The sequence below is a fragment of the Aythya ferina genome (genome assembly GCF_964211825.1).
Source record: "Aythya ferina genome assembly, chromosome: 1".
Lineage (NCBI taxonomy): Eukaryota > Metazoa > Chordata > Aves > Anseriformes > Anatidae > Aythya > Aythya ferina.
Window position 1 is genome coordinate 70,896,274 of NC_140296.1, and position 27,873 is coordinate 70,924,146.

At 46.3% G+C, this 27,873-nt stretch overlaps 1 protein-coding gene across 3 annotated transcripts; it reads left to right on the plus strand.

The window, feature by feature from the left end:
- The first annotated feature begins 11,272 nt into the window (after nt 1-11,272).
- PLCXD1 (phosphatidylinositol specific phospholipase C X domain containing 1) lies at nt 11,273-27,871 on the plus strand. 3 transcript variants are annotated; one of them, XM_084525791.1, is made up of 8 exons: nt 11,273-11,650; nt 12,306-12,358; nt 14,895-15,037; nt 18,479-18,615; nt 21,276-21,404; nt 22,505-22,660; nt 25,179-25,362; nt 26,081-27,871. In XM_084525791.1, the coding sequence occupies exons 1-8, from the start codon at nt 11,573-11,575 to the stop codon at nt 26,371-26,373; spliced, it is 1,173 nt and encodes a 390-aa protein (XP_084381917.1). In that variant the 5' UTR covers nt 11,273-11,572; the 3' UTR covers nt 26,374-27,871. The 3 variants fall into 3 exon arrangements, with proteins under 3 accessions (XP_084381917.1, XP_084381918.1, XP_084381919.1); XM_084525793.1 differs by lacking the exon at nt 11,273-11,650 and adding an exon at nt 11,794-11,904; XM_084525792.1 differs by lacking the exon at nt 12,306-12,358 and having other exon boundaries at nt 11,542-11,650.
- Nucleotides 27,872-27,873: the final 2 nt, after the last annotated feature.

Below are 27,873 nucleotides of genomic sequence, written 5' to 3' on the forward strand. Positions count from 1 at the left end.
TAAACCTGGATAAGCAGACTTAATCATTTTTTTCTAGCAAGCTTTGTTTATCTGTTTATTGTTCAGATTAACCACTTAGTATTAAAGAGAAACTCTGAAGATTGTCTTTTTGTTAATGAGAAAGGGATGGACACAAAGTAAATGGCTTAAAATTAAAAGATCTCTAAGTGCCACCTACTGCAGGTAAGTAAGTCCTTGACAGAACAAAGAGGTAGCTGCCCAGGGGAAATAAACTGGCTTTGCATAGCTAGTTTATTTTACCTTGACCCTATCATGCTCCATATCCACATCAGCATCACACTGACAAACAACTTGAATTCAGATCTTTGCTACCTCCTTGCTGTTATCGCTGTGTCAATGAGAACCGAGATTTGAGTGGGTGATAATGCACAGCCTACAAAGGAGAGACATTGGACTTTGATCCACTATTCACTTGAAAACACTCTTGGAAAATGAGAAGTCATTTGCCATATAAACTATTAACAGGAATATTGGATGATCTGGGCGGGTTTGCTCAGCAGATGGGCCTGACTGGGAAAATGGCTGCAGGAGTGAGAGGCAACTCCTCAGGAGGTGTATGAGCAGGAACTGGGTGCTCTGTAAAGAACAGCTGAAGGGCAGAAAGAGCTGTAGATTAATTTGTTTTGTCCAGAACTGGAGACCACTTCAGCTGCTGAAAGAAATAGCTTATTGGCTTTGCTTGGGCTGCATGTTGCAGTATTGCCAACTTGAAACAGTTCGTGTTGGTTCTCTTCCAGCACCCAAATGAGACTCATGTGAACTATAAACGCGAGTGGTGATGACCTCCGAGGAGATGCAGGACCCTCGTTCTTCTCATTTTAATTCATCCTTTGTCTTCTTAAAGAAGAAAGTGTTAAACTCCATGTTTAGTAGCACTCAAGTAGCGTTACAGAAAACTAGACATGAGTGAATACCCTGGCAGGACAGTGGTATCTCCTGGAGACAGCTGATATCACAGTGTTGAAACACTGGGAGGATTTTAAGGAGGGAAAGAAAAAGAGTTATAAGAGATAAGACAAAAACATGGAAGCTGATGTGATAATGAAGATGAATGTGAAAACACAGACATGTTGTTGGCAGGTAAATAAGTCCTTGACTGAACAGGTGGGCTCCATAATTTGGAAGTAAAGCTTGAGCTGGCAGATTTATACCTGAAGGGATTCTTATGACTCAGAGGAAACTGAAGATGCTTGCTCCATCCTCTGCAGGACTTTCCTTGCCTTATGCTGCACTTTGTGCCTGTACCTCAGTCCCCCTTCAACCTCCATCTACCCTCTCCTGCCCCTGCACAAGCACACCCTGCTTTGGAGAGGGTTCCCCTGCCTTGCCTTGCCTCGCCTCGCCTTCCCTTCCCGTGATTCAGCATAAATTACTCTCTCTGTCCAAAAAAAAATAAATAATAATATAGAGTGCTGTGAACAAACTTGACTGTACTATCTTGGCTTGGGGAATGTTGTGTTATTTCTGGCCTGGAGCAATTTGGGACCTGGAATTGTGTCTTCCAGTGTGAGGTTGCTTCACTGCTGTTCTGGCAGTGCTCCTGGGAGGACTGGCCACAGCTGTGTGCTCTTGTCCCTTCTGCCAGGCCCAAGACTCGTCCAGGCCTCCCTCCCCTCCTCCAGCGAGCTCATTTGTGCTCTTTGATGGAAGGTTATTGCTCTGAAATCAATGAATTCTTCACCGTGCTGGCGAGAGAAACAGCCCGCTCCAGGGTGTAACTCAGCAGACGGATTTTAGATGTCTTCTCAAGGCTAGAGGGTTGCACCTTTTAATTATTTACTCTCCTTGATTGCAAAAGCAGTCTTACCTGGGTGAGCGCAGACATCAGTAGACACCTACATTGCAGGTATCTGTGGGACTGGAGGGGCTGAATCCCACCTTTGTGTCTCACTGACCTGGATTCCTCTCTCAGGTGTAGGTGGTGTTGGCCAAGAGGTTAAAAAATTAGCTGGGAGGTCACTGAGTGACGGCACAGGCTTGTGTCTGAATAGTGACAATGTTCACTTCTACTTTGTTGGTGCTCGGAGGCCTTCCCTGAGCTCCGTTCTCCAGAGATTTGTGTGGGTCAGCACTGAATTCCTCTCTGTCAGTGAATACCAGAGCCTGCCATGGCTCAGTTTGTTTTCCCTAGAAGATAGGAGCTTCTTTACTTGTGATAAATGACCGTCCCTGCAGCATGTGATGTTTGTTGTGGCAGGCTGGGGTGTAAAGAGCCCCAAGGACAGCTGATACCCTGCTGGGGAAAGCTTGCTAGAGGTGCACAGACACCGTCTGCCTGGAAGAGCTGGAGAGAGATCAGTGCTGTCATCTCTACTCTTCGGTAACTGAGGCGCAAACAGGATCGCTTAGGAAAGGTTTAGCTGATTTGGAGAGCCCCAGAGGAGCTCCATCTGCTGGTTCCTGCTCCAGCCAACACCTGGTGGGTTTTGGCAACATGAGGTCTGCGGTAGGGGTTGGTAATGCGAACCTGTGGGAGTAACTGCTGAGAGAAGGGAACGCAAAAAGTGGTGCCCAGGAAAGTGGTGACAAGTCCCATGGACTCCATCTTCCCTGTGCTGGTGGCTGCTGCTGTGGCTCCATCCTCCTCCCACCCGCTCTGGATGCTTGCACCCCCTTCACAAGGCCCAGTGGGAGTAGCTTCAGCCAGTGCTATCACTTGGTCAGTGCAGGTGAGCTCAGCTTGGCATGAAGCTACCAGGGGCAGTGTCCCAGGAATTTGCTCTTAATTTTTGTTAAGAGGCAGGCAACTGAGAAAGAGTCGCTATTTTCTGCAACCTGTCAGTAGGGATGTCCCAACAAAGCAAACCTTCTGTTTACTTTAACAGAAGGCTTGAACCATTTCAAGACTCCGTGTGCAGTTCCTTGCTGATGCAATGACAGCATCCTAGGGCAAGCAGTAGCTCATCAGGTGCGTTTCCTGCCATGATGGTGACCTTTTTTTTATAATTTAAACAGGACAATTTTATAATCTTCTAATTTGTTTTCAGCATTTACTTTAAAAATTTGTGTGTGTGGTGGAGGGACGGAGGAGGAAGAGAAGCCAAAAAATGCTATGGTTACTGAAGTCCTTTCCTTTCCTTTCCTTTCCTTTCCTTTCCTTTCCTTTCCTTTCCTTTCCTTTCCTTTCCTTTCCTTTCCTTTCCTTTCCTTTCCTTTCCTTTCCTTTCCTTTCCTTTCCTTTCCTTTCCTTTCCTTTCCTTTCCTTTCCTTTCCTTTCCTTTCCTTTCCTTTCCTTTCCTTTCCTTTCCTCTTATTATTATTTTTATTTTTTGTTCTTCTATTATTATTGTTAGGATGAGCTAGTGACTAGGACAATTCCTCTTAAAGGATACTGCATACAAATAGCTTTTAAATCTCTTCCCCCATTTAAAAAAAAAGTCATGATCTACAAGGTGAGCTATTTTTGCTAGCTAAGATGAGGAGTGACTGAGTTATGGTGATGCACTGACCTCTGTTGGCATTGTGTTTTCTTATTGAATCTCCCCCAAATGCTGAATGTAATGCTTTCAAAAATGGATGATACATCTGAGACAAGACCTGCGGCAGAACTGGGCCTATGCTGAAGCTGCGTGCTCATGCCACAATAAATCTAACACCGGGATTCTTCAACCAAGCCAAAGCGCTCGGGCATAATGACATGCTGTGCTTGTTTCCTAAATTTTCCCTAAAAAATCTCAATCAGCTGTTTTAAATATGCCAAAAAATCTGGGGATTTTCTCTTGTAGCAGCAGACTCTGTGATGGACCAGGCATTGCCTGCCTGTCCTTCTGCAGCTGGCACGGAGCCAGCCTGAAAAGGAAAAGCACCAAGATCTGACATTACTGTGGCTGTTGGTGAACCACATGCCCACCTCTGATTTTGATCTGTTTTGCGCTGCTGTATCACCCTGTAGTGTGTCGATCCCATGGTAGTGATCAGTTTTGCCTGATCATGCACTGTTGGTCTGTGGTGAGCAACCTTTTTCTCTGCAACACCCTACACAGACTTTGACCAATTATCTCCCTCATAACTCAAGCTTCATCTCCTCTGGAGACAGCCTGCCAGCGGAGCTAGTGGCCATAAGTGTTAGAGGAGCCTGGTGGAGAGAAAGAGGGGGCTGCAGTCAATCTGATTTTAGTTTGGGATGGGTTGACTTGCCCTCTAGAGGTGGTGCACAGCTAGCTCCAGTGGGGATGTCAGATGAGTTTGCCCCCTTTGGAGCAGAGACGCTTGGCACTGATCCTGTGGTGGGAACACCTTCCAGGTGCGTGCCAAGTTTGGCTTGGATGAAACTCCAGGTGACGCAGGATCTGACATGTGAAGCAATCAACATGCTGCTAAGGAGCATGATACCCCCAGGAGAATGAGGAGTGTGTGTTTAAGGAGCGGTGACAGTGGGGACGGCTATGTGAACTTTGGCTGCTCTGTAACAGGGAGCCTTCCTTCCCCATCTGTCCCTACAAGGACCGAGAATTTGGGAATTTTCTGTTTAGGAGATGTCTGTATTCCTCTCATTCCCCAGGGGGCGCCTGTATGCACAACTTGGGGAGGCACAGTGTTTAGGAATCTCCCTCGGGAGTACCAGGGCTACTGAGAAACCGTGGGGAAAATAAATAAAATTAATCCCTACTTTATTTGGACTTCTCAGTTTGCTTGCATTTTAAAGAGAAGCTGCGGCTGCAGACCATGGGCTAGCCCTTGGAGATGTGTTTTGAAGAGGAGTGGAGTAAGAAACAGGCTCTCCTGTCCTCGTTTCTCATGAGGAGAGCTTTTGTTTGGAAGGAAACCTGCCCAGCTGAGGCGTGAGGGGCATAATATGCAGGGACATGCCTGCTCCTGTGCTGCTGGAACCAAAGGTTGAGGCTGCTGCTCTGTCAGAATATCTGAGTCACATTTTCATTTGTTTTGTTCTTAGCCTGAATTGAGAAAGATCTTGTAAGAAATTTTATGGCTTTTGACATCACTCTGCGCTTTTGCAAGACAATAGCTCGGTATTTTTCCCTAGGTGTTAGATTAAAAAATAACTGGAGATTGTGCAAATATTTCTGCTTAGCCGTGGTTATCACGCCAAGGCCCTGCACCCAAGGTCCCCAGGCTGGTGACTTCTGCTGTTGGGGTGGTTCCACTAACACATGCCATTAAGATAGCAGTAAGATGTCTGTTTGCACTGCTGTTGGATGGCTCTTCTGTGAAAGCACTGGTAGAGAGCCCACATGGGAGAACCACACATCCTGACCACCCACACTTGCTATCGGGGCAAATCTTGGTGGTGTACAGAGCCTGTAGGTGACACCTGAGCAAAGGCAAGCTGCAGGTACACAGTTCTGCTGCACACAGCATTTTGACACAAGAATATCACTGGCCTTGGCTCCCTGAGGAGTCATGCTCCAGTCAGCAAGGCAATGAGAAGGAGAACAGACCACCACACAGACGTGCTTGGGCAGCTTAACTTTTCTGCAGAATTACACAGTCCTAAACTCTGTCTGTGAGAACAAAGGGACTTGAAAGAGACTGTAAGAGCAAAGAGAACTGCATTTCTCAATCTCGTGCTAACATCTACGAGCCTGAAATCATTTGGGGGATTTTATGTTCGCTTTCATTTTAAACATGAGGAAGTTCAGGGTGGCTGAGTGAAGGGGGAGTTTTACATATTCCTAATGCCTTATGGATATGTTCTCAGAGCAATTCGTGTCTCAGACCACTGCTTTCCCCTCTCCTGGCTGGTGCTGCCCCTCAGCTACACGAGGAGCACAGGCCTGAGGGCTTCCAATTTGTAGCTGACGTTTCTGGTCAGCAAACCGGTGGAGCCCACAGGCTGAAGAGACTTCTCCCATCCCAGTAGCACGGCTATTCAGGTACAAACAGTTAATGGGTGCAACGGCGTACGGTGAGTGTGCCATCATGTTCTTCACGTGGATCCGGGGAGCAGGAAAAACTCGCATTGCAACCTGCCACAAGTGTCCTTGCTCCCTGCAGCTCCGAACATGTGTGCTGTAATAAATGTGCTCGTATACTGCTGTAAGTGAGTTTTATTACTGTCCTTGATTACTGTGAATTGCTTAGTTGCCGTTGTCACGATCGCTACGGGTGGCATACCTGTGGAGATACTGCAAGGAAGACTGACATGGTTTATACAGCAAAACTTGGCAGTCATAAAAGTCTTAATCCATGGAAAAGCCCATTGCCAAAAAGACACTCTTCAGACTATCTTTTGTAGGATTTGATTTGCTTATAACAGGCAGTGGATATTTTTTTTCCTTGCAGGGAGATGTACAAAGTCCTACAGGGCGCTGGGGTGAGGGTGGAAGAAGTCTTAGTGCATCTTAGTCCAACAGAAAGAAAACTGCTGTGGGACATTAACCCGTGGGAGGAAGCAAAGACAGTCAGGTGGGGTTTGGCCACTGCTAGAGCAGCTCCTCTGTATTTCCTTGTGTCTCCTTCATGAAACACAACCAGTGGCATTCAAGCAGCTGCTGAGCCCCCAGTGCATGCTGGTGGCTTTGTACCATTGCCTCTGAAAGGAGCTGGTTTGTTAATGCTGCATTTTGAGGCTTGGCAAATCTGCTTTTGAGGCCAGACAGCACCTCATTTTGTATGTTGTGCTCAGCAGTGCTAGTAACATCCCCTAGATAGGAAAGCCATGCAACAACTTGAAGGGTACCTAATATTCTTAGAAGGTTTGGGAAAGGTGGGCTCTATCGAGTGTACATCCAGATATCGATGAATTAGCTCAGGTGAAATAAAGCACGCCCCAGGCTTGGTCCGTGGGTAGGAAGTGTCTGTAACAGGCATGTTTTTATGCACACTTCCAGCAGAGCTGCTGTCCTGCGTGTGCGAGAGTGGGATTAGCCTGGTAGCAGCAGCCCTTGTGTGTGTGGTGTGACTTTTCAGCTCTGCATTCCTGATACCAACTTTCAGCGAGTGCCAGTGGAAAACAATCCTCCAGCGAGTGGCTACTTTTAGGCCATGGTGAGGTCACTATGTTTTTTTTTTTTTTTTTTTTTACTAGGTAATAAAGTAAAAAAAATGTAATAAAGGATAAAATGCTTTGTCATGTTTCCTGGTCCCTTTGGAACTACGTAGTACATCACTTTTCTGTTGTAGATCTTAGTCTTTATTATTAGCAGCGTTTGACCCAGGCAGGCAGCCTGAACTCAGCTGCCACCAGCCCTGCACCTGCAGCCTCTGGCACAGAGGACTCGTGCTGTTTGCTCATGTCCCCTTGGAGAGCGAGCCTCTGCTACAGGTCACTTCAGACCACACCTGCACTGCCCAAGTGGCAGTGGTCATACGCCCAGGTACTTATGATAAGTGTCCTGAGGCCAAACATGAGCACCACGTCTACACAAATGCATCAGATACGGCTTTGCAGGGCACGGAGTAGGGCTGCTTTTGCACCGAGGATGTGGTTTGTCTGACCTCTGCCACCTTGTCGATAGGTGAGGCATGTTGGTGCCCAATTATGGCCCCTGAAGGGTCTTACTGTACGTCAGGCTGTGGTTATGGCTGACCATGCAAACCAGGAATGCATGGTGGTGGGGTGGGAGGGAGACAATCTTGAGGAAAATATTCATAGTTCTTTCCCAATGATCCAAGCTCAGAGCCATCAAGGCTTAATGAGAGCATCAGGAATTAAGGCCTGGATGGCTCAAAGACACAGACACTTCAGCCTCTGCCCAGTGTCAAAGGTACTGGAAACTTGTCCCTGAGGATGCAGGTGCCTGGTTTTCAGAGCTGATCACAGGGACACAAGACTTGCTCTCAGCTTCACCACTGTGATGGATTTAAGCATAAGAGTCTCTCCTCCTCCCCACTCTGCCACCACGTTAGGAGCTGCACACAGTAAAGACGTGGGCAGGGCACTGTAACACTGCAGCTCCCCTACTGCCCCAGCTGCTGCCTCTCATGCTGCTCTGAGAGCTGCCTCCTTGGAGGAAAGGTGTTGCTCTACCCTGTGGGTTCAGCTTCTGTGGGGATTGGGGTGTCATTTATTTTTATTTTTTTCCTTTTTTTCTGACTTGTCCCAGCTATCAGAAAGAGAGATTTGTGTAGGATGGGGAGTGTGGTGAGAAAACAGTTGCCAGAGCTCAGGAGTTTGCCTCGTCCCCATAATTTTTAAGGATGATTTTTAAGGAAAAGGACCAGAAAACAAAGCTGAGAAAAGGGAGGAATGAGAGGAGCAGGCTTCCTTTATTCATTACTTGTAACTGGAAATCCTTTCTAGTGTCTCCCCAGTTCCCAGGGAGATGGCTTATCACCACGCAGGGAATGGGTTCTAGCAGCAAAGCCTCCTTCTCCTCGTCCTCCTATCTTCTCAGGCTTTGGGTCTGATGAGAAAGATTTGTTTATCTTCCCCTCCAGCCTCTCTTTTTATCAGCATATTATGAGCAGCTTTGCTGTGCCCCCATGTGCTAGCTGGCCTTCTGTGGTCTGCTGATCCAGTGGACACAGCTGATTACCTGTCTGAAAGACAAGAAGAACCAGTAGCTCCACATGGCTCCTGCCCTATTTTATCATTCCCTGACTAGCAGAGGATCGCCTAGCGGGGTGTCAGGAGGGGGAATGAGTGTTTGTGGAGGACCCCGAGCCCCTAGGAGGATGTGCCACCATTGTAACAAGAAGGCTGCAAGAGTCTGTCCCATGCGCTGAGGAAACTTGTGTCATTTCTCGGGTCTTTCCCCTCCTCACAGCACACGGCTCACACTGTAGTTGACCACCTGGAAGGACTTCAGTCACTTATTTAAGGTGCTTGGAAGTCTTTTTTAAAACACTGGTGGGACCAGAACTAACCTAGCTTTACTCAGTGTTTTTTTAGGGCTTTCCAACCTTTCTTGTCAACACTGGTGTAGCAATGTTGAAATTGAAATAGCAGTTGCTTCTGTTTGAGAAGAAAATTGTTTTGCTTGGACCTTGCCTCAAGCCCACTGAAACCACAGTTAACATCAGTGGGACTGGGTCAAATTGGAGAAATCTCTTTTTTTCTTTTTCAAGAATTTCAGTTAAACTTTTTGCTAATAAAACTCAACTCCAATTTTCTTTCTCCTCTCTGTTATTCTAAAATCCACCAAAACATTTCCCTTGTCTTGCAAAACTGATGAGAAAATGCACATCGTGCAGCCCTGCTTCCCAAGTGTCCATCACATCAGGGCAGCAGTGTTGTGCTCGGTGTCAAGCTACCAGAGCAGCATTTTTACTCTGAATTCGCCTGCTGCAAATAAAGCCAGGGCTGTCCCTCTGTGATGGCGTGGATACACAGGGGTGTGTTTGGGTTACCTAAATCCCACCAAAACCCTTGTGCCAGATGATTCCTGCTGCCTGGTACTAGGTCACCAAAGACACCTCATTGACAGACACGGGGATCAGGAATCAGCGCAGCAGCCCCAGAAGCAAACACAGGGAACCAGAAACCAACTCCAGGCATGCCTGGGACATATTTTTTCTCTAGGGCACAGACCTGCAGGGTGGCTGTAGTGCTGGCCACCTTCCCAGTCCCTTTTTATTGCATAGGGTGATCTCCCTGGTGTTGCAGGCTGCCTTACCACTGTTTTCCCTGCTCTCAGGCGTCCTCACAGCTGCAGCCGTCAGATATGCAGCCTCCTCCCTGAAACGTTAGGCTGCCTGTTTGTTCCCAAAGACAGAAATTAGGTGAGGGTTGAGGGGGCTTATCAGTCTGTCAGGGCAGGAACAAACATACATTGCCAGGGTGTTGCAAATGTCCCCAGAACAGGCAAACACCTCAAATCCAGGGAATTCAGCTAAGGTTGTTTACAAGCTGCGTGGCATTTCTGCATGTTAAGGAGTAAAGAGGAGGTGTGCAATGTCTGGAAATAAAATAAAAAAACGGTGAGGGAAGAAAAAAATCTCATGCAACATCCCAGATATTGTCAGCATTCAATAAACCTCCGAAGGCTGCAAGTCCTCAGAGAAGATGACTGATTTCTCTCAGACTGAGTGCAGTTTATTTTATTTTGGGCAGCCGGGCCTGTTTAAATGTATAAAGTCCAGTTTAAGCCTCTCTGACTGGTGTCGCTCTGACCAATAAACCAGAAATATTTCGCTCTGATCCACAGCTATAAATCAGGCCTGTGTTTCCATCAAGATGCAGTGCTGAAGCTTCTGTATCTATGTGTTTTGATTCTCATAAATGTTACCAGCTTTAAACCTTTTTATTACCAAATGCTTCAAAAGCTCCTTCTGGGTAAGAAGTTCTTCTGTGTCCAATATCTTTGAACTCCACTATCCATCTTTTTAATGTAGACATTTATTTTGCAGGCATGGTGAGAAATCTTGGGCTTCTTCCCCTCTCTTCTTGAGATCTGCTATCATTACTTTTGCAAATATTGCTATAGGTTATCCTTTCCTTGACCCTTCCTTGGGAGACATGCTTATTCAGGGCTTAATCGCTTGCTGATTAATTTCCCGTCATTCCTCCTTTTACTGGCTTCCTAAATCCCCCCTAGAGAGATTGTGACCTAGGGACTAAACCAGGAGCAACTGTCTCTGGAATGATCTCCAGTAATTCCAGAGCAGCTGAAGAACAATCACAGAATCACAGAATTGGAGGGGTTGGAAGGGACCTCGAAAGATCATCGGGTCCAAGCCCCCCGCCAAAGACCTGAGACCCAAACTCAGACTTGAAAGGGTACGGATCAGAGAGGGCTTTTCCTGCTGAGGGGAGGCTTGCAAGAGTCCGTCCTTTGTAAGTCAGCAGATGCTTCACACCACTACGGTGTGAAGTCCTGTTATAATGCCTCCGGAATAAAATATTTGGGTACTTCACCTCCATAGTTTTTGTTTGTTTGTTTGTTTGTTTTTGAGCTTTCTGTTGTTCATTTCAAATCAACACAAAAATAGCTTGCAATTCTTCTTCTCCACAGCCATATTTCCCAATTAGTCCTGACAACTTCACACACGATGGTTCTCCTGAAACTGTTTGCAGCCACTTTCTGTCACGCCTATGGAAACCCCCACAGCCTATAAACAGCATCTCCTCTTTATTGCTTTCTGTTTCGCTCAACTTCACCCCTCTGGGCATCTCGTCCTTTTGGTTCCTACCTTTGCAACCTGTTCCATGTCTATTCTGTATCTCCCGAAAATTTGGGGATGATTTAGAGGAGTGTTGGTCTACAAACAGCAGTCTGAGCTGTGGCACTGGGACAGCCGAGGGAAGTGGCCCGGCGGCTGGATGTTAACCAGCTCTGCCCACTGCCACCCCGCCAAGTTTCGCTCTGTGCAAGAGCGTGGCTCTTCCTTTTTCCTCTGCAAAGCTGCGATAGTGAAGCAGGGGTATCTGGAAGATACGCCCTTGCGTGAAGAGGCACGGCACGGCAGCAGCCTGAATTTTCCCTCGTCCTGGCGGCGGTGTGACCCCGCAGCCCCACTGCAGGTGACCCCCTAGGAGGGGTGACGAGAGGCCCTGCGGGCACCCTGCTCCCAAAACCGCACCGAGGCTTTGCGTGTTTGCCTCCCTGGGGCACTCCCTCCCTGCCTCACTGCCTGCCTGCTTCCACAGGACAGCTTTTTGAGGCGCTTGCCGGCATAAATAAGGGTGCATGCCCAAACTGCCTCACGGATGCGAGACGGGCAAGAGGAGGAAAAGAAACTGAAGAACAGAAACTGTGAGAAAGGGGCGAAGCAGCAGACACCTCAGGTACCACTCATATATTTTTAAGACTTTTTATTTTTTTTTTTTTTCGGGTTTTAACGCCCTCCCCGCTGCTCCCTTCCACCCCCAGCCGGCCGCGGGCTCCTCCCGCCCCTCCGCCACCTGCACGGGGCCTGCCCCGGCCCCGGCTCCAGCCCCGGCCTCGGCCCCGCCCGGCCCCGGCTGTGCCCGCGGCTGTGCCGGGGAGCCCGGGCAGGCCCCGGGGAGCGGGATGGCGGCGGTGCCGCTGCTGCGAGGAGGTGAGGGGCTGAGGGGCTGCGGGGCTGAGGGGCTGGGGGGCTGAGGGGCTGGGGGGCTGAGGGGCTGGGGGGGGAGCCGCCCGCCCGCCCTGCTGCGGGAAGGGGACACGGCTGCGGGCAGGGCAGCGCCGGGGTTGGGTTTTGTCAGGGCGGTGGTCTCAGGCACCCCGGGGGGGTTCCGTATTTTAGGGCTCGTTTTGTTTTAAAGTGTCATTATTCTGCGCTGGGACTGCCCCGGGTCGGGTCGGAAAGCAGGCAGCGGCTCTGTGGCAGCAGGGTTAGGGCAGCGCCGTGTGGCACTGCTGTCAGGCTGGGAGCTGGGAATAAAGACACTGTGCGGGGGAATAAACTGTGAGATTTACTTATGGTTATAGCTAAGGGTTGTGATTTCGTTCCTGCAGGTTAGCTGTGGTTTCTCCCTAAAGGACGTGCCCCCTCGCCTCGCTGACACAAGGTACGAGCCGGGAGCCGGGTGTGGGGTGCGCAATGAGGGGCTGTGCTGTGCTGTGCTGTGCTCGGGGCAGAGCCTGGTGTGGTTGCTTTTTTATGGGGTTTGAGCAGCAGGACCACAGCACGGCTTGGTCTCGACATTTCTGTCACTGCTGGCTTCCCCAAGCCCAGCAGGATGCTCCTCACGGAGCGCCCTGGTCCCACTGGGGTCAGGGCAGTGACTGCGCCAGCTGAGAGGTCACTGGGCATCCCCTGTGAGGGACGAATGTGGCAGAAACCCAAATCTTTTTCAGCAGGGGTAGCTTAATTTCTGGCTTCTAATGATCTGGGTCCTTGGAGGGTCAGCAGAAAGCTGAGGCTGGATGGAGGAGGAGGAGGGAAGTGGTCTCTCCGCAAGGACTCCCGGCTTGGTGGCTTCTCACTGCCCAACCACCCCTGGGTGAAAGCCCCCGTGCAGCAGAGCTGCAGCTGGTGGAGGGCCGGGGGGCTGTGCCCGTGTCAGCCGTGGCAGTGAAAATACACGATGGCAGTGGGTACAGTGGGCATGGCCTGGGAGCATCGCTTGTGCAAAGGAGCAGGGCAGCCCCGGGGGAGCAGTGCTGTGCTGTCAGAGGAGCCACAAAATGCAGCAGAAGGGGACGAGAGCAGCAGGAAGCCTCTGCTGGCAGAGCACAGGGTCTGCAGGCGGCAGAGGGTCAGCATGTTATGTTGCAGAGCTGGGAGATGTCTGAGGTGATCCTGCTGAGATTTCAACTTAAATGTGCCAGATGTGGCACGTAGAGACCATTTGCTCATCCATGACAAGGAGATCTGCACTTTTTAAAAAATAAACCCACGGCAGTTTTTCCACTGGCCTTTGCACCGAGCCCATCAAATACCTGCTCTGTGTTTAGCAAGCAGACCAGGGGAGCAGGTTCAAACCACTTCTTCCTTGCTTGCGCAAGGGTCTTGTGCGTGTGTGCGGGTAACCTCCGAGGCAGCCGCTCTTTGCCAGGCGGAAAACCCCAGGACACGTGGGCAGTGTCGCTGTGCTGTCACCGGGCTGCGGCCGCTGGGCACTTCCCTTGGTGGATGGGATCCCGTCCTTATCGTAACTGGGGTGGAAGTACTCAATTAGACCCAGTCAAAGCCACACCAAACGTGCAGCCAGGCAGGTTGGACGAGCGATGCTACGTGCATCGTGCATCAGCAGATGTAAAAGCCAATTGTACCTGCTATGTCTGGTGTGTGCGTAAAGCTTAGGACAGCCATTCCTCACGTTACTTTTCAGATGACCTCATGTGACAGTCAAAAAAATGGATTGTGCTGTGTTTAAGGAAACCACGGGTTCTTCATATGAATAGCACAGCTTGCTTGTAAATGCTGAAGAACCGGCCACCTCCCAAAACAGCCGAAAGAATGTTTTGGGGAGAAACAACCTCGGGAATGAATGTGCAGAGATGCAGCAAGAGGGAACAGGGACGAGTCAGGAGGGCTGGTGCAGCACAAAGCCTGCATGATGCATATGTGACTGCTGTCTCTGCAGGAAGGAAACATTTACAGTGCCAGCTTTTTGAAAAGGAAATGGAAGGTGTGATGTTATTGCTGGTGATCACTGTGCCATGGTCTAAAAAAGTGTTCCACTACCTAGCTGGGGACAAAAAACAACAGGTAAAGCCTTAACACTAGTGGAAAGAAGGAAGGCTTCACAAACAAAACCCGACCTTCAGGCAACATCCTAGAAAGAAAAAAAATGGCACGAGGATCTCATCCTTGTGTTCTGTATTGTTCAGGAGAAAATAAAGTGAAAAATGAACAGCATAACTCTAGTAGGCCCTAGTGATGAGCTTGATTTCTCACCTGAGTTTCACCTGCTGGCACTCCTGTGTGACTGTTGCAAATTTTCCATGAGATCACAGAGAGATTTATCCAAGAAGAATGCTTCCAGAGTAGCTTTCAGGAAGGTCTGACCAACTGAAGTACTTGTGGTCACAGGCTCAGCAGCAGTGATAAGGACAGACATCAAGAGGTCTTGTCAAAATGGGGTGTAAGAAGATGGTAGTTTTCCTCTGACCCCAGAGGCCAGCATGATGCAAAAATCCCATGTCTGGCAGAGGCAAAGCTCTCGAGGGGCCTGCAGACCCAGCCCCTGCCTGGCCCTGCCATCATATCCCTGGGGGTTGCCAAGGATTTGGGAACAGACAGTGTTTCCCTCTGGAAGCAGGCTATAGCCTGCTGTGGTAGTTGATACAGCCAACGTAGACAGTCATTTCTCCACACTGACAAAGCTGCTCGTGTTTGTCTTGGCTCTGTTTTTCTTTCAGTTGGTCACTTTGCAAGCTCAGAGCTGGATCGTCCCTTTGGCATTGTGTGGGAAGGCAATATTAACAGGAGCAGTGTATCCTGTGCCTGTGGGGCTCTTGACGTTTTGCTGCTGCAACTTGAGAGAAGGGTTGACGTTTTATAGCATGTATAAATACATTCTGCACAGGTCCAATGGCATTAACTCAGCCACAGTGTATGGAATAATTGAGTTATCTTTTTCTTTTTTTTCCTCCCAGGACACCCTATGACATCCTAGAACAGGTACTAATGGAAGGCCCTTTGCAGACCTCCCTTCATGTGTGCCATGAAAATGGCCAGTGGATGTCAGAGTTACCTGAAAAGCTCTGGGATATTCCCCTCTATAACTTAGCTCTTCCAGGTAAAGATTAACTTTTGTCCTGTGATGCTTTATTGGCATGTCACTTCAGCACTGGAACATCCTGTTTGTGCCATTTCGGGATGGCTATATTTATTATTTGGGTCAGTGTGTGGGAGAAGGGCTTGGGGGAGTGTTTGTGTGGCGTGTGCAAGTGTGTGAATATCTTTATTTTGTATTTTGGGGGGTTTCTCAGAGGGGAGGGGAAAAATGACCTCTTGAGGAAAGGGAAGAAAGTGAGACTTCTTTGGCATCAAGATGCACAAGTTGCTTCTGAATCATCTTGTCAGGTAAGTGCTAAAAATTTAAGCATTTGCTCACCTTGGCCATTTTTTTCTAATATGGTTTTCTAGTATGTGAAATTAGATTTATCCAGTTATGGGTAAATGCACCTGCATTATAGTTGGAGTCCTCCTTGGTACTGCATCCAGACCTGCTTATCATTAGCATTTTTGGGGTCATGTTGCTGGTTCTTTCTGCTGCCTTGAGGTGATCTTTTTTTTCTCATTCTGCCTAAAGAATTTACAGGAGAACCTGTTCTCACCGGCTTGTGGGAAGGCACCAGAGGACTGTTAGCTCTTGAGCACTTTGCCTCCCCAGTGAGAATGGTACAGAAGGACAGTCCAGCCCACATTTTCTCTCACACCTTTAGATGTGACGTTTTGGGTGGAAAGCAGCACAGCATGTGGATGGATGTTTTATCTAGGTTAGAGAATCCTAGGTTAACTTAGCAAAGCTGTATTTAGAGATAACGAGGAAAATCAAGTCTTATCTTCAGTGAGCAGAGCCCTGGGAGGACCTGAGAACTGTGGTGGAGCTCTTCTACCCCTCGTGGAACAGCGGAATATGATTTAAAGTGAAAAGCAGAAACTTACTTCATGGTGACTTTTTGGATGTGAAATTTAAAGTGATGTTAACATCAAAACAAGCACACCTCTCAGTTTTGGATAAAGTCTAAATAAGAGTACTCAGATGTTATAAAGAAAATCTAATTTCTTTTTTAATCAACAAAATAAGAAAATAAGTAACTATCTTATGGCAGAAGAAAGGCCATGTTCCCTTTTTATCTTCTATTCCTCTTGCAAAAGTTGTTCCAAAAGCCAGTATCATGCTCCGTGGTTTTCAATGAAAAGGAACAGTGTTATTTCTAAAGAGCTTTCGCAGTCATGTTTCTTGGTTGAAAGCTGAGAAACTGCTGATGTGTGCTTTTGATTTCCTGGCACTTCTCCTAACAGTGACGTTGGCATTCTTGTGAATGTTTGCTGTTCTCATGAGCAAATCTGCATGCAGAACAGGCAGGCACAGAAGAACGGCTGCAGAATGGCATGAAGCTGCGGCAGGGTTGGTTCGGGCTGGATGTCAGGAAAAGGCTCTGCACCCAGAGGGTGATCGGGCACTGGGACAGGCTGCCCAGGGAAGAGGTCACAGCACCGAGCCTGACGGAGTTCAAGAAGCATTTGGGCAACACTCTTCAGACATGTGGTTTGATCTTTGGGTGGGCCTCTGTGGAGCGAGGAGTTGGAATCGATGATCCTCGTGGGTCCCTGCCAACTCAGGATATTCTGTGATTCTGAGTGCATTTTGGCAAACACTGTACAATTTTTCTGAGCACTGCAGGACACGTAGCTTGGAAGGTTTTGTTGCTTCTCCAGCTGACCTGCAAAACTCGTCCAGCCCAGGTCAGAACAAAACAAATTAAGACCAACCAGGTCAGGACAGCTCTGGCAGGTCGTCAGAGGGAGCAACGTCTGGGGGAAACTCAGTTAGGAAACGGAAGCTGTTTGACCTCCTCACAGAAGCCAGGCCTGTCCGTCTGGTCCCTAGGACATGGTAAAGGTGGCACAAGCCAAGGGGTTCCCGGAGTGGGATGGCTGGGCTCGTCTCAGATAAAGAAGACAACAATGCACTCAGGAAACCTGAGAAAGTGTGTTCTGAAATCATGACAAGGAGACAGAGGCAGCTTTCAGAAGCTGGTGCTGTGTTGTGCCAGGGTCACCACGGTGTTGCAGGGGATGCCGTTTCAAGTTCCAAAACTGCATTTTTATTTTTTTATTTTTTTTTGCTACCTCACCGTCTTTGCACTGTATTTGTTGCATCATGGATATGCCATCTTCCTCTTATCACTGTAACCCACTGACATCACAAGAAGACTCCTAAATGAAAGGTTATTATCCGCAGGCTGGTTGGCATCAGCAGATGCAACACCCATGGCTGGAATCCTGTTCCCTTCTCTCAGACTTGGATTTGGTCCATGTGGATTTAGTGGTTTGACTCCTACATCTTTTAGGGCAAACTTCTTTGACTGCCCTCATTGTCAAACTTCCCTCTGCAGTAATCTTAGTTTGGGTGCTTAAAGCAGGAAAATAGAGGCAGAAAGCAGATTGTGAAGGTGAAAAATAGTGAGACATTAAACTATTTCTGACCATTTTAAATGATTTTCTCTGTTTCAAATACAAGCCTGTCCTTTTCCTTTGGCTGCTAGAAGTATTGCCATTGGCACCAGTAAGACTGACCTTTCAAGAAGCCATCAAGATGCCAACTGCTGCTAGAAGCTCCTAGCATCAGTGAACGCTTTGACAGAAGACTTCAAAACCAAAATAATATGCAAATTCCTTGCAGATACTCTGTAAAGATCCCAGCAAATCACTTCACGGAGTTATTAGCTTATTGATGCTTTTCAAAATCAGAAGAAATAATGGAACAGAAGAAGCTAGCAAAAACGCTGGCTGCCTGTACTGAAGAAAGCGGACATAGAGGTTCATCTAAATATGATGCAAGAGCTGTGTCAGGCCTAACATTTCTTGGAAGTCAAACATTTGGACAGGCTGTACTTGACTCTAATATGTAACTTGTAATTCTCTGTGCTGGAAAGAGGTAGTTCTGAAGTCCTTAAAAGGTGGATCCTGCCCGTCTGTCACATGCAAACTTAGATTAGATTTGTCTCTGAAGCCTTCAAGCACTCATGCTTTGTTCAGGGAGGCGATCTTACCAGATATTTAAGATACAAATGCTTGAAGTGCCAGATTAGGAGTTGATCCAATCAAATGTGTAAGAAAGTGAATTTCAGCTTTCAGGCATGGTTCTGTATAGTTTCATGGGCAAAGGTGAGGGGCATGGGCATGAAATCCTGAACAAGTCTGAAATCGGGACAAATTCCAAATAGATTCAAGGAAAAGAATTGCTTCAGGGAAAAATATTGACAAGTCTCAGTGCCCTCCCTTCATGAGGATTTCGTGCTGACAATGTCACGTGGGCGATCTCTGTAGAAGAGCCCACCTTTTGACCATACCTACATGGGCAATATACATACCTACAAGCAATACACAGGTATGTTTTGGAAATGAGGTGGTGTGTCAGGCGTGTGCCTGCAATATAACCATGTCTCGTGGTGTTTGAGTAATTAAGAAATGACATTCATTTAACATTTACCTTTGTATTCCACAGGGAGTCACGACACTATGACATACTGCTTGGATAAAAACTCGGCTGTTAGTGGCAATGAATCGAAGCTGGTGGAGCTTTTAAATAAATTTATGCCCTGCATTGTACGCCCGATCATTATGAAGTGGTCTATAACACAGGTAAGAGTTGTCCAACGCTCCCAGCCCTAAACAAATCTGAAGTATGTGCTGCTGTGCTGAGGGTGGTCATGTTCTCCCACACAGCAATGAGAGAACAGAACTTCCTGTTTCTATTCCAGCCTAGAAATCTGTGCTCTTATGAAATACCTGTGCTGTACGTACCAGATCTTTTTTTATTTTTACTTTATTTTTGCAGGGAAAAATCATTCGGCTTAGGCAGGGAGGATTCACAAAGATGTTGCTTAAAACTGACCACTTGTTACTAGAAACCCATCATCCTTTTGGCATGTTTATTGTTATTGTTAACATTTAATATAAGCATTATCAAAGGAAGTTAGTAAAAAGGTTTTTCTTTTCTTGCACTGTGTTCAGAAGGTAATCCCATTGTTTGTACTGTCACTGTTGTGTGAGGTGTCTGTTGTTTTCCCTTGCTTTATTGTGTAAATATTTCAGTGAGCGGCAAAGACAAAACTATTGTGTAAGGGAACTTTTACCATTACAGATTAAGAGAATGAAGGTCTGACACCTCACATAAGGTTTAGTTCGTTTTTTAAAATGACTACACTTTAAGGTAGCAGTTATCTCTTGCTGTTCCTCACAAACGCCCGTTAAAGACAAAATTGGGAATCATAATTTAAGTTAGAGCTTTTGAAGATTTTTCTAAAGAAGAGGCTTTGCTGGCATCAAAGAGGCACCAGAAGTCCTTTCACTTTTGTTCTTTTAGAAGGAGCAGTTCATTATTAGTGAATTAAAACTGAATAATTGATAACTGGCAATGATTATGCCTAGGCTCCTTGTGCTGTGCTCGAGCAGCCCTGGCACACGGGAGGCTCGGACACTCCGGCTCACCACGTGAGTCACAGATTGATGTGCAAGGTCACTCGCTCGGCACAGCGCCTGTTCTCGAGCTGCTCCTTTGCTTTGTGACTTAAGCCCTTGTCAGATTCAGAAAGCTCCTGCCCTGCTGGCTGATGAGGTGACCCTGGAGGGGACAAAGATGCTCCACACACCTTTGCACTCATTTTCTGGCCCGAGCCCGGCTTGCTGAGCGGGAAACGTGCCGCGGTGCCCAGCCGTCCCTGCAGGGAGGTGACTCCACCCGTTGGTATCTGGAGCACCCAGATCAAGGAGTCCAACCAGTGGTAGGGCCCACACGTTCCTGGATGGCCCAGCGCCTCGGAGCTGCCTGGATTCAGCCCTGGCTGTTCTGTTTCTGTTTCAGCCCCGGTGCCCAGGTCTTGGCTGCACGGTGGCTGACGCTGGGTGTGTGATCTCCACTTGTGCTCTGGATGCCTGGCGTGAGGCTGCAGCACCAGGCAGCATCGCTCCACAAGGCCTCCTCTTACATTTTGCCCTTGGGGGCAGTATTCACGGTGTCTAATTGAGTATCCAAATGCAGGTGATGAATTAAGGAGCCAAATCTCTCTGGTTTTCCCGTGCAGCCAGTGGAAAGGAAGAAGTTTCTCCAAGGGACAGTTCAGAGCAGCTTATTCTGGTGCTCTTTCTGGCCACAAAGGTTATATATGACCTACAACCGTATACTTCCCCATCTCCAGTGACCCCTGGGTCTCTCCCTCAGCTTCTCCAGCCTGGAGGAGACCGAGCAGGCGTGGAGGTTGCTGCTGGCAGCTCCTGTGGTCAGAGGCACCCCACTACTTGCACCCCGGGTCACACAGGGCTGCTCCCTAGCCCTGCAGCTCAGGCACGGCCAGGGGAGATGAAACTCCCCTCCTAGGAGCAGAAAGTTGGATGGTGAAAGCCAGGCAGGGTGAACATCCCACTAGCTGTCTGAGCTCTGTCCAGGTGCTAATGCCACCGACGTGGCTCATCGGGCACAACACCTTGCATTGGTTTAGTTTTGCTGAAGTCTTTCAGGCCTAAATCAGTGCAGAGTATTTTTTCTGAGACCTGAAAGTGTTGTCCATACGAGCAGGTTGAACTGAGACAAATTAGTATTTAAGTGTATTAATTTGAGTTGCTTCTATTTTCTTAATGAAAGAGTCTCGATATAGATAAGAGATGTACCATTTGGGATTTTTTGCCCCAGAAACTCAGCTTTATCACATGTTCCACTTAGCCCTCAAAGTCAGTAGGGGAGGTCCAAGAGAAATTTAAAATAGAAGGGATCCTCTGTTTTGTAGGACTTCTGCAAGTTGATACAAACTTTTTTTAAGAGACTTTGCCCTAATAAAAAAGAACAATAGCTAGTATTTTTTTCTATTCTTGTTTTTCCTTCTGTTGAGGATGAGTGAGCTCCGCAGAGACATCCGTGGTGAAGTCTTTGATCTAACAAAATAAATCCAGAATTTCGAAGGTGCTGATCCTGCAGGTTTTGTTTATACAAATAGTCTTGTGAACAGTGATCGTGTATTTATGCACAGGTTAATGAATCTTTGACTTTCAGAACACGACAAATGCAGAGGTCTGAAACTAATCTAATCTGTGTCTGGGGTGTATTCTGCAGGGAAATCAGGATCCCTCTTGTCAGATAGTAAAATAATACAAATTGTGACTCGGTGCCTTACAGCACCATCTTAAAGATGAAAGACCTGTGAAAAATGTCGCAGGGCTAATTTGATACACCTCTTCCAGTTATCTAATCTAAAGAAACAGATCCCTTCCAGGCTCTCGGGACCTTTGTCTTCTGTTTCACCCTTCAGGTACTGACTGTGACGGAGCAACTTGAGGCCGGTGTTAGATACTTGGACTTTCGGATTGCCCACAAGGCCAACGATCCATCAATGAATCTGTACTTCGTGCACATGGTGTACACGACTGTTGTTGTACAGGTATTGTCCTTGCCTTCAGAATGGCTCTACGCACAGTGCTGCTTGTTTTATGTAAGAGCCATCACAGTCTGAAAACGATGGCCCAAGGTCTTCTGAATAGGTTATTTGATTTCCTAACGTGAGGACCTCAAACTAGAGAAGGTTGGCAGGGCAGGTTACTGGGCTGGAACATTTCAGCATCAATCTGGAACTGCTGTGCCTTGCTCTCTACCACCTACCCCCATAACATGTGTTTCTGGGGTTTATCTTGTGTTGTCCCAGGATGCTACCTAGGGCTGTCCCATTTCCCTGATAAGGACAGGCATTACTAAAAAGGAGAAGGTATTAAAAGCCTAATAAAATCACAGAAACTTTTTTTTTTTGAGGAAAAAGTATTTCCCTGAAAGACAATGAGACTCGAGTCTGGATCCCATGATCAAATTACTGTCAGCTACTGTGGAGACACTGCTGTGAGTTGCTCTTTTGCATGTGCTCTCTCACTGTGGACCAGTTCATGTCTTTCTTAGCTGGCTGTGCGTTCATCTGTGCCTGGCTGTACAGATCCCAGCAAATGCAGCTTCAGTTTGTAGCCTAACTGCCTGAACTTTGGTTTCATGCTTCATATTGGGGGTCTGGACCCTTCATGTCATGGCATGCTCGAGCAGACAGTTAGATGTAGTGCCTGCCCACCCTGCTAGTGACAGGTGGGCTCCAAGAAGTGTAATTGCCTGTAACAACCGGGGAGAACAGGTCCTGTTTCAGCAAGTACAGAGCTTTCCCCTGTTTTCCAGTTTCCCACTAACACAGTGTTTGCCCTTAAAGAAGCTTGGGAAGATGGGTTTACTGCTAACCTGCCTCTAAGAGGTAGGAGGTTCGTGGGTATTATTAAAATATAAAACTGCTAAGTCTGGTGTGTTAGACCCACATCCAGAGCAAATCATCACGGACTTGCAGAAAGGTTTTCCTGGCGTGCTTCTCTCTGGAACATCCTGTGGGCTGTCAGATGTCCATACTCCAAAACCTATGCTGATTTTGTGGTTCTACTTCACTGTCAATGCTCTGCTTGTTTTACTTCTTTCCCCAGGGTAACATAAATGATTTGCCATGACTATCTCTTGTAGGATATTCTGTGGGAAGTGTTAAAGTGGTTGGAAGCTCATCCGCAGGAAGTTGTTATCTTAGCCTGCAGGAATTTTGACGGATTAAACAAGAAACTTCACTGTCATCTTATTGCCTGTATAAAAGAGATCTTCCAGTGTAAGCTGTGTCCCAGAAATGTAAGTGTGAGATTTTTTCCCACCTTTTTTAAAGGATGATATATTACAGTGAGGCCTTTGGTTCAGAATTGTCATATGTTTTCTGATTTTGCTGTATTTTTAAACTAGGAAACATTTGCCTCATCAGAAATAGGTCTTTACTTAATAAAATTGAAGAAATATAGCAAACCTACATCCCTTAGTGTGGAGGAGGGAATTAAATTGGACTGTCATATCCGTTGAGTTGTGGGATAACAGTAGGGGACACAACAGTAGGGACACACCTGCCACCCACTGTTCTGACTGATTTTTTGAAGAAGGGTTGTTAAAAATACAGTCCAGACTATGGCAAGGGCTTTCAGTCTCAGGTGGAGATGTCTGCCTTCTGAGCTGATGGGATTCAGATTACCTTACAGAAGTCTTTTCACAGCAATAATTACAAATCATTTTGATGCTATACGTAGCATAAAAATCACGTAGTTTAGGTTGGAAGAGACCTCTAAGTCACCTAGTCCAACCCCAGCAGGCAACTGGGCCAACTTCCAAGTTGTGTTGGGCCACGTCCTAGCAGCTTTCAGTCACCCGACCCTCCAGAAAGGCTTTATATTTAATAATCAGAATTACTTGTATACTATATTTCATAAGTTGAGATTTTTAGCTTCCCCTTCTTTTTACAAGGTGTGGGAGCTTTTAGCAGTTAAACAATTAACATTTCAAAGATGCACAGGAACAGAGGGTTTTCTCTGGAGATGTGAGGGGTGCAGGATAATGATGACCCTGTTTGCGATTCGAATTAATCCTTTGAAGCTGGTGTGTCAGTAAGGGCTGACTATTACCACTTCAAAGCATTTTGCATGGCAGAGTTAAAATAGAACAATTCTCAGCAAAATTAGGGGATTCTGAATATTCAGGCCTCCACTGAATAACTGAAGACCTGAGTGACATTGTTTTATTGTTTCCCCAAATACCTTGAGTGTGTAAGTCGTGGATGAGCAGAGCAACGCAGGAGAAGACAGTCAAATTTACTTTTGGGTCAGCTCCAAAACTAAAAATAAAAAAAATATATATTAATTGGGAGAGGGGCAAGTTGTTGCTGATAGTTTGTTGAAGGAAGGTGATGGTTTGAGATTTTGGTTTCTTCACCTGGCTGGAGAAAGAGAATGTTTCTGAGCTGTGTCCAAGCAGAGGGAGGACAGGCAGTGGAGACAGGAGACACCAAGTATTTCCCTCAAGCAGGATCATTTCCAGGGGGCCTGTTACCAGCACAGCAGAGCTTGCCATTTCTGCAGGTGACGCCTTTGCAGGTTAGGTAGCTGTGGGGCTTGTCAGAATCACAAATTCAGAATTAACATCAAACAGCCTCGTGCTTGCTCACTTATTTTAAAATCACCTAACATCTACGGTCTCTCAAGACTGCAGCTCTGGTGTTGAACAAAAGTAAGCGTCAAAGCGTTTATGAAGCTCTAAGCAGAGGTCTGCATGTAATACTGGCACAGGCCACAGTGTGACAACATTACTTTGTGTTTAAAATTGTAATTGCCTTAACTATTCAAGGTGTCTTCCTTTGATCTGGATTATTAGGGTTTAAAAATCCCTTGTCAGACATCTGCAGTTTCATCTTTGCTTTGTTTGCAAAATAAGCACCTGTGCTTGAGTATACATCTCTGGTACTCCCTTTAAAATAAAAAAAAATAAAAAAGGTTTGAGCTTTAGAAAGGCAGCTGTAGTAAAGCAAAGGCTTCTGTCAACCACAGATTTTGTAGCTCATGAGTAGCTTGTATCTTAATTTTGCAGTATTTTCTGATCTAATTGGGGCTCACACTCTCTCTTGGATGAAGTCCAGAGGGATTTCTATGTTCATTCAACCCCTGGCTTTCTTCAAAGACTTGCATTAAAATTTTTCAACTTTGGTTTTTATTTTAAGTAAGAAGCTAATTGGAACATCCTAAAGCCACCAATTCCTCTTCACAAACAACAGACACAGCTTTTAACCACCAACGTTCTTAAAAAAAAAAAAAGATGCCTGTTAAAATGTTGGTTTCAAAAAATAAATAAATGAAGGGCTGTTGAGTCAGTTTGTGACTCAGCTCTTGCCTTCTCTCAATGCAGGATGACCAGGGCATCCCAATTTCTGAAACAATGCCCTTACAGAAATCAGAATTAATATCTTCCTTACCTTTAGCCTTACTGAGTCTGAACACTCAAGTTTTCATTAAAGGCTGTGGCAAGAAATTTGGGTCTGTGTGGGACAGCTGCCCAAACTACGGCTGCTTCTCTGCATCTGTTTCCCTACAGATGGGTGTGGTGCTTTGTGTTCCTTGTCGCTCCTTGTGCAGAACGGGCTATGTCTTCCTCTTGCAACACGTTTTCAGTTTGTAATCCATCCAGAGCTCCACCTGGCTGCAGGGTGAACTGTTTGAACCAAATCTGAGCCTCGCTGTCTAGGCGATTCCACGCTTTGGTATTTGAACTTTGGCAGACACTGCTCTTGTTGGCTCACAGCTCCCACTGACTTGCACCCGGCCGTGATTTCCCCTAGGTGGTTCCGACGCTGCGGACCATGTGGCAGCATGGCTACCAGGTCATAGTCTCGTATGAAGAAGTCGTGGAGGTGGAGAAGCACTGCGAGCTGTGGCCTGCCATCCCGTACTGGTGGGGGAACAGAACTTCCACTCACGCTCTTATCCAGTACCTGGAGCACATGAAGCGGATGGGCCGGCCAGGTACGTACGGGAGCTGCTGCAAAGAAACAAGAGGCAGGTACGGCAGTGCAACACAAACAGAAAGAGTAGGTTGGGAGTTCACAGGGGTGAGGGACGTCACCCCGCTGGGCATGCTGCATGCTCTAGACACTCACACGGTGCTGAGTGCTCTCGCCCACCCACGAGGGAGTGCAACATGCATGTCATCTTACCTGCTGATGTAAATGCGTGCGCAAGTGCACCTACGTACATAGGTTATGTCACTGCAGCAGCTGCTTCACCGGAGTGACGGTGGAAAAGAACCAAGGGATGATGAGGGGAAGAACTGCTTGAGAAGCATACTCCTGATCCGAAGAAAAATGCTTCTGTAGATGCACCGTGTGTTCTCACATGTCACGTGGGAAGTGTAGTCAGCTGGAAGCAGCCCTTGTGGAAACACACCTTGCAGAGGGAGACTGGTGGGTGGAGAACATTGAGCCTGCAACAAACACTTGAGACGGGTTTAACTGAACTGGGATGGTTCAAGGAATGAGCTGGGTTTTAGTTAATTGTTTGGTGTGGCATACAGCAGCAACAAACGAAGACAGCCCACTGAAACACTTCTAGGTCTGTGAAACAATCTTAAGTTAGCAATTTAATGATTCCCAGCAGAACTAGACCTGGAGTTAATGCAATGCCGAGCGGTTTCTGTTCTCCTCAAAGGAATATTTAATGTGTCACCTTTTGATTTTTGTTTCAGAAAAATTCTTTGTTGCGGGCATTAACCTTACTGAAAATTTAAGATACATTCTTTTACACCCATTTGGCTCACTGAAGGAAATGACACTCCGGAGTCTTCCATGCTTGAAAATCTGGGTGAGGAAGCAGTATCCAGGAACGCAAAAAGAATGTATTAACATCATTGCTGGAGACTTCATAGGAAACGATGATTTTGTCAGAGACGTGATAGAACTTAACACAAAAATTAATCCTCCATTAGACTGTCACAGCAAAGCAGCAGGAACAAATACCATTTCATTCTCAGCTTTATAATCTTTGAAAAGCTGAAAAGACTTTGTGTGCATTGAGAGTTTCCTGGTTTAAACATCTTGGACTACATAAAGGTCCAGTTAACTTAAACCAGGGATGTTTTAAAAACTCATTAAGAGAAGTGCTCTCAAAATCATCAGGCTTTCAAAGTGTTTTCATGAAAAAGAGAGCAGGAAGATCTTGCTGAAGTCTCTAGAGAACTGTTATGTGGGTGTAATTTACTTAGAGGTGCTTAGATTCTGTAGCAGCTGGCAATATTGGAAATCTCAAGAACTTACTCCTATTTTATTTTATGTCCAAGTAAGAAGAAAAATATAATGTCACTAGTTGCACAAATTGTTTTGTAATTTTATTTTTCTTGGAGTTTAAAAGATACTCTGTGCATAACTGCAACCCCAATTCTCAGTATTTTATCAGTGTGAAACTGACTTGTCTGTTTTCATAGACAGTATTAAATATGCAATATGAAAATGTTAAAAATATTTTTGATATATGAAAGATAAGGTACTGACACACTGCGGTTGTGTGCTGAGTTGTGAACCATTTTACTAGCAGGGTAGTCACAACATTCCTCACGATTTGTGAGATATGTGCATTGGAACACTTTCATTATTATCATTCATGCCCCTTCTGCAGTCGCTCCAAAGATACCAGAGCCAGGCTCCTGGACAGTTTTGTCTGCTGCAGTAAAATGTGTTTTATTAGGAGCTGCCAAAATACCCTTTATGCTGGAAATAAACACATATGAAACTAATTTCTAATCTAAACTCAGACTGCTTTAAAAATACAGTTCATGAGCTTGTCACGTTTGAGGTTTCACAACTGGTCTTCCTTTATTAACATATTTTTGTAGCGCCATAGTCATATTTCCTCTCAGTAAGTATTCTTTGATTGCGTAAATGCTGTTTTTATGCTGCTTGGCACTGTAAATTAATTCTATTTTTCTAATTTTTAAATGGACTGTGCAATAACTGATGATCATGAAGGTAAGAAAAATGCCACGTATCAGGGCTAAAAGAAAACAGGCATTGTATAAAGTTCACTATGCAGCTTCATCAATATACCTCACTTTTGATATGCACTTTACATGTAAAAGCTGAGTTCAGGTGTCTGGCAAGATGCTCATGTTTGTAGTAGATGGTTGCATAACTCTGAAATCAACTGCCACTTGATACCAGATCAAAGTTAACTTTGACTTCTAGGAATGAAAGGCCAAGATGCTCACTCCTCATCTCATGCAATCTTCCACAACTGCAGATGACATAGGAGTGAAAACCAAACATTCCATTGAGAAGACTTTTTTTTTATGGGCCTTTTAATCCGTGTTCTCGTCTCTATTTACTTCATATAGAGCAGTCATTCAGTTTAATTTTTTAAAGAGTCACCACCTGCATGAAGTGTTATTGTAACTCAGAATGTTTTTCTGCCTCTTTTGTACCCTTCAAGTGTCTTGTTACTTTACCTAATAAAACTTGATCTGTTTGTGTAATAAAGACTGAAATA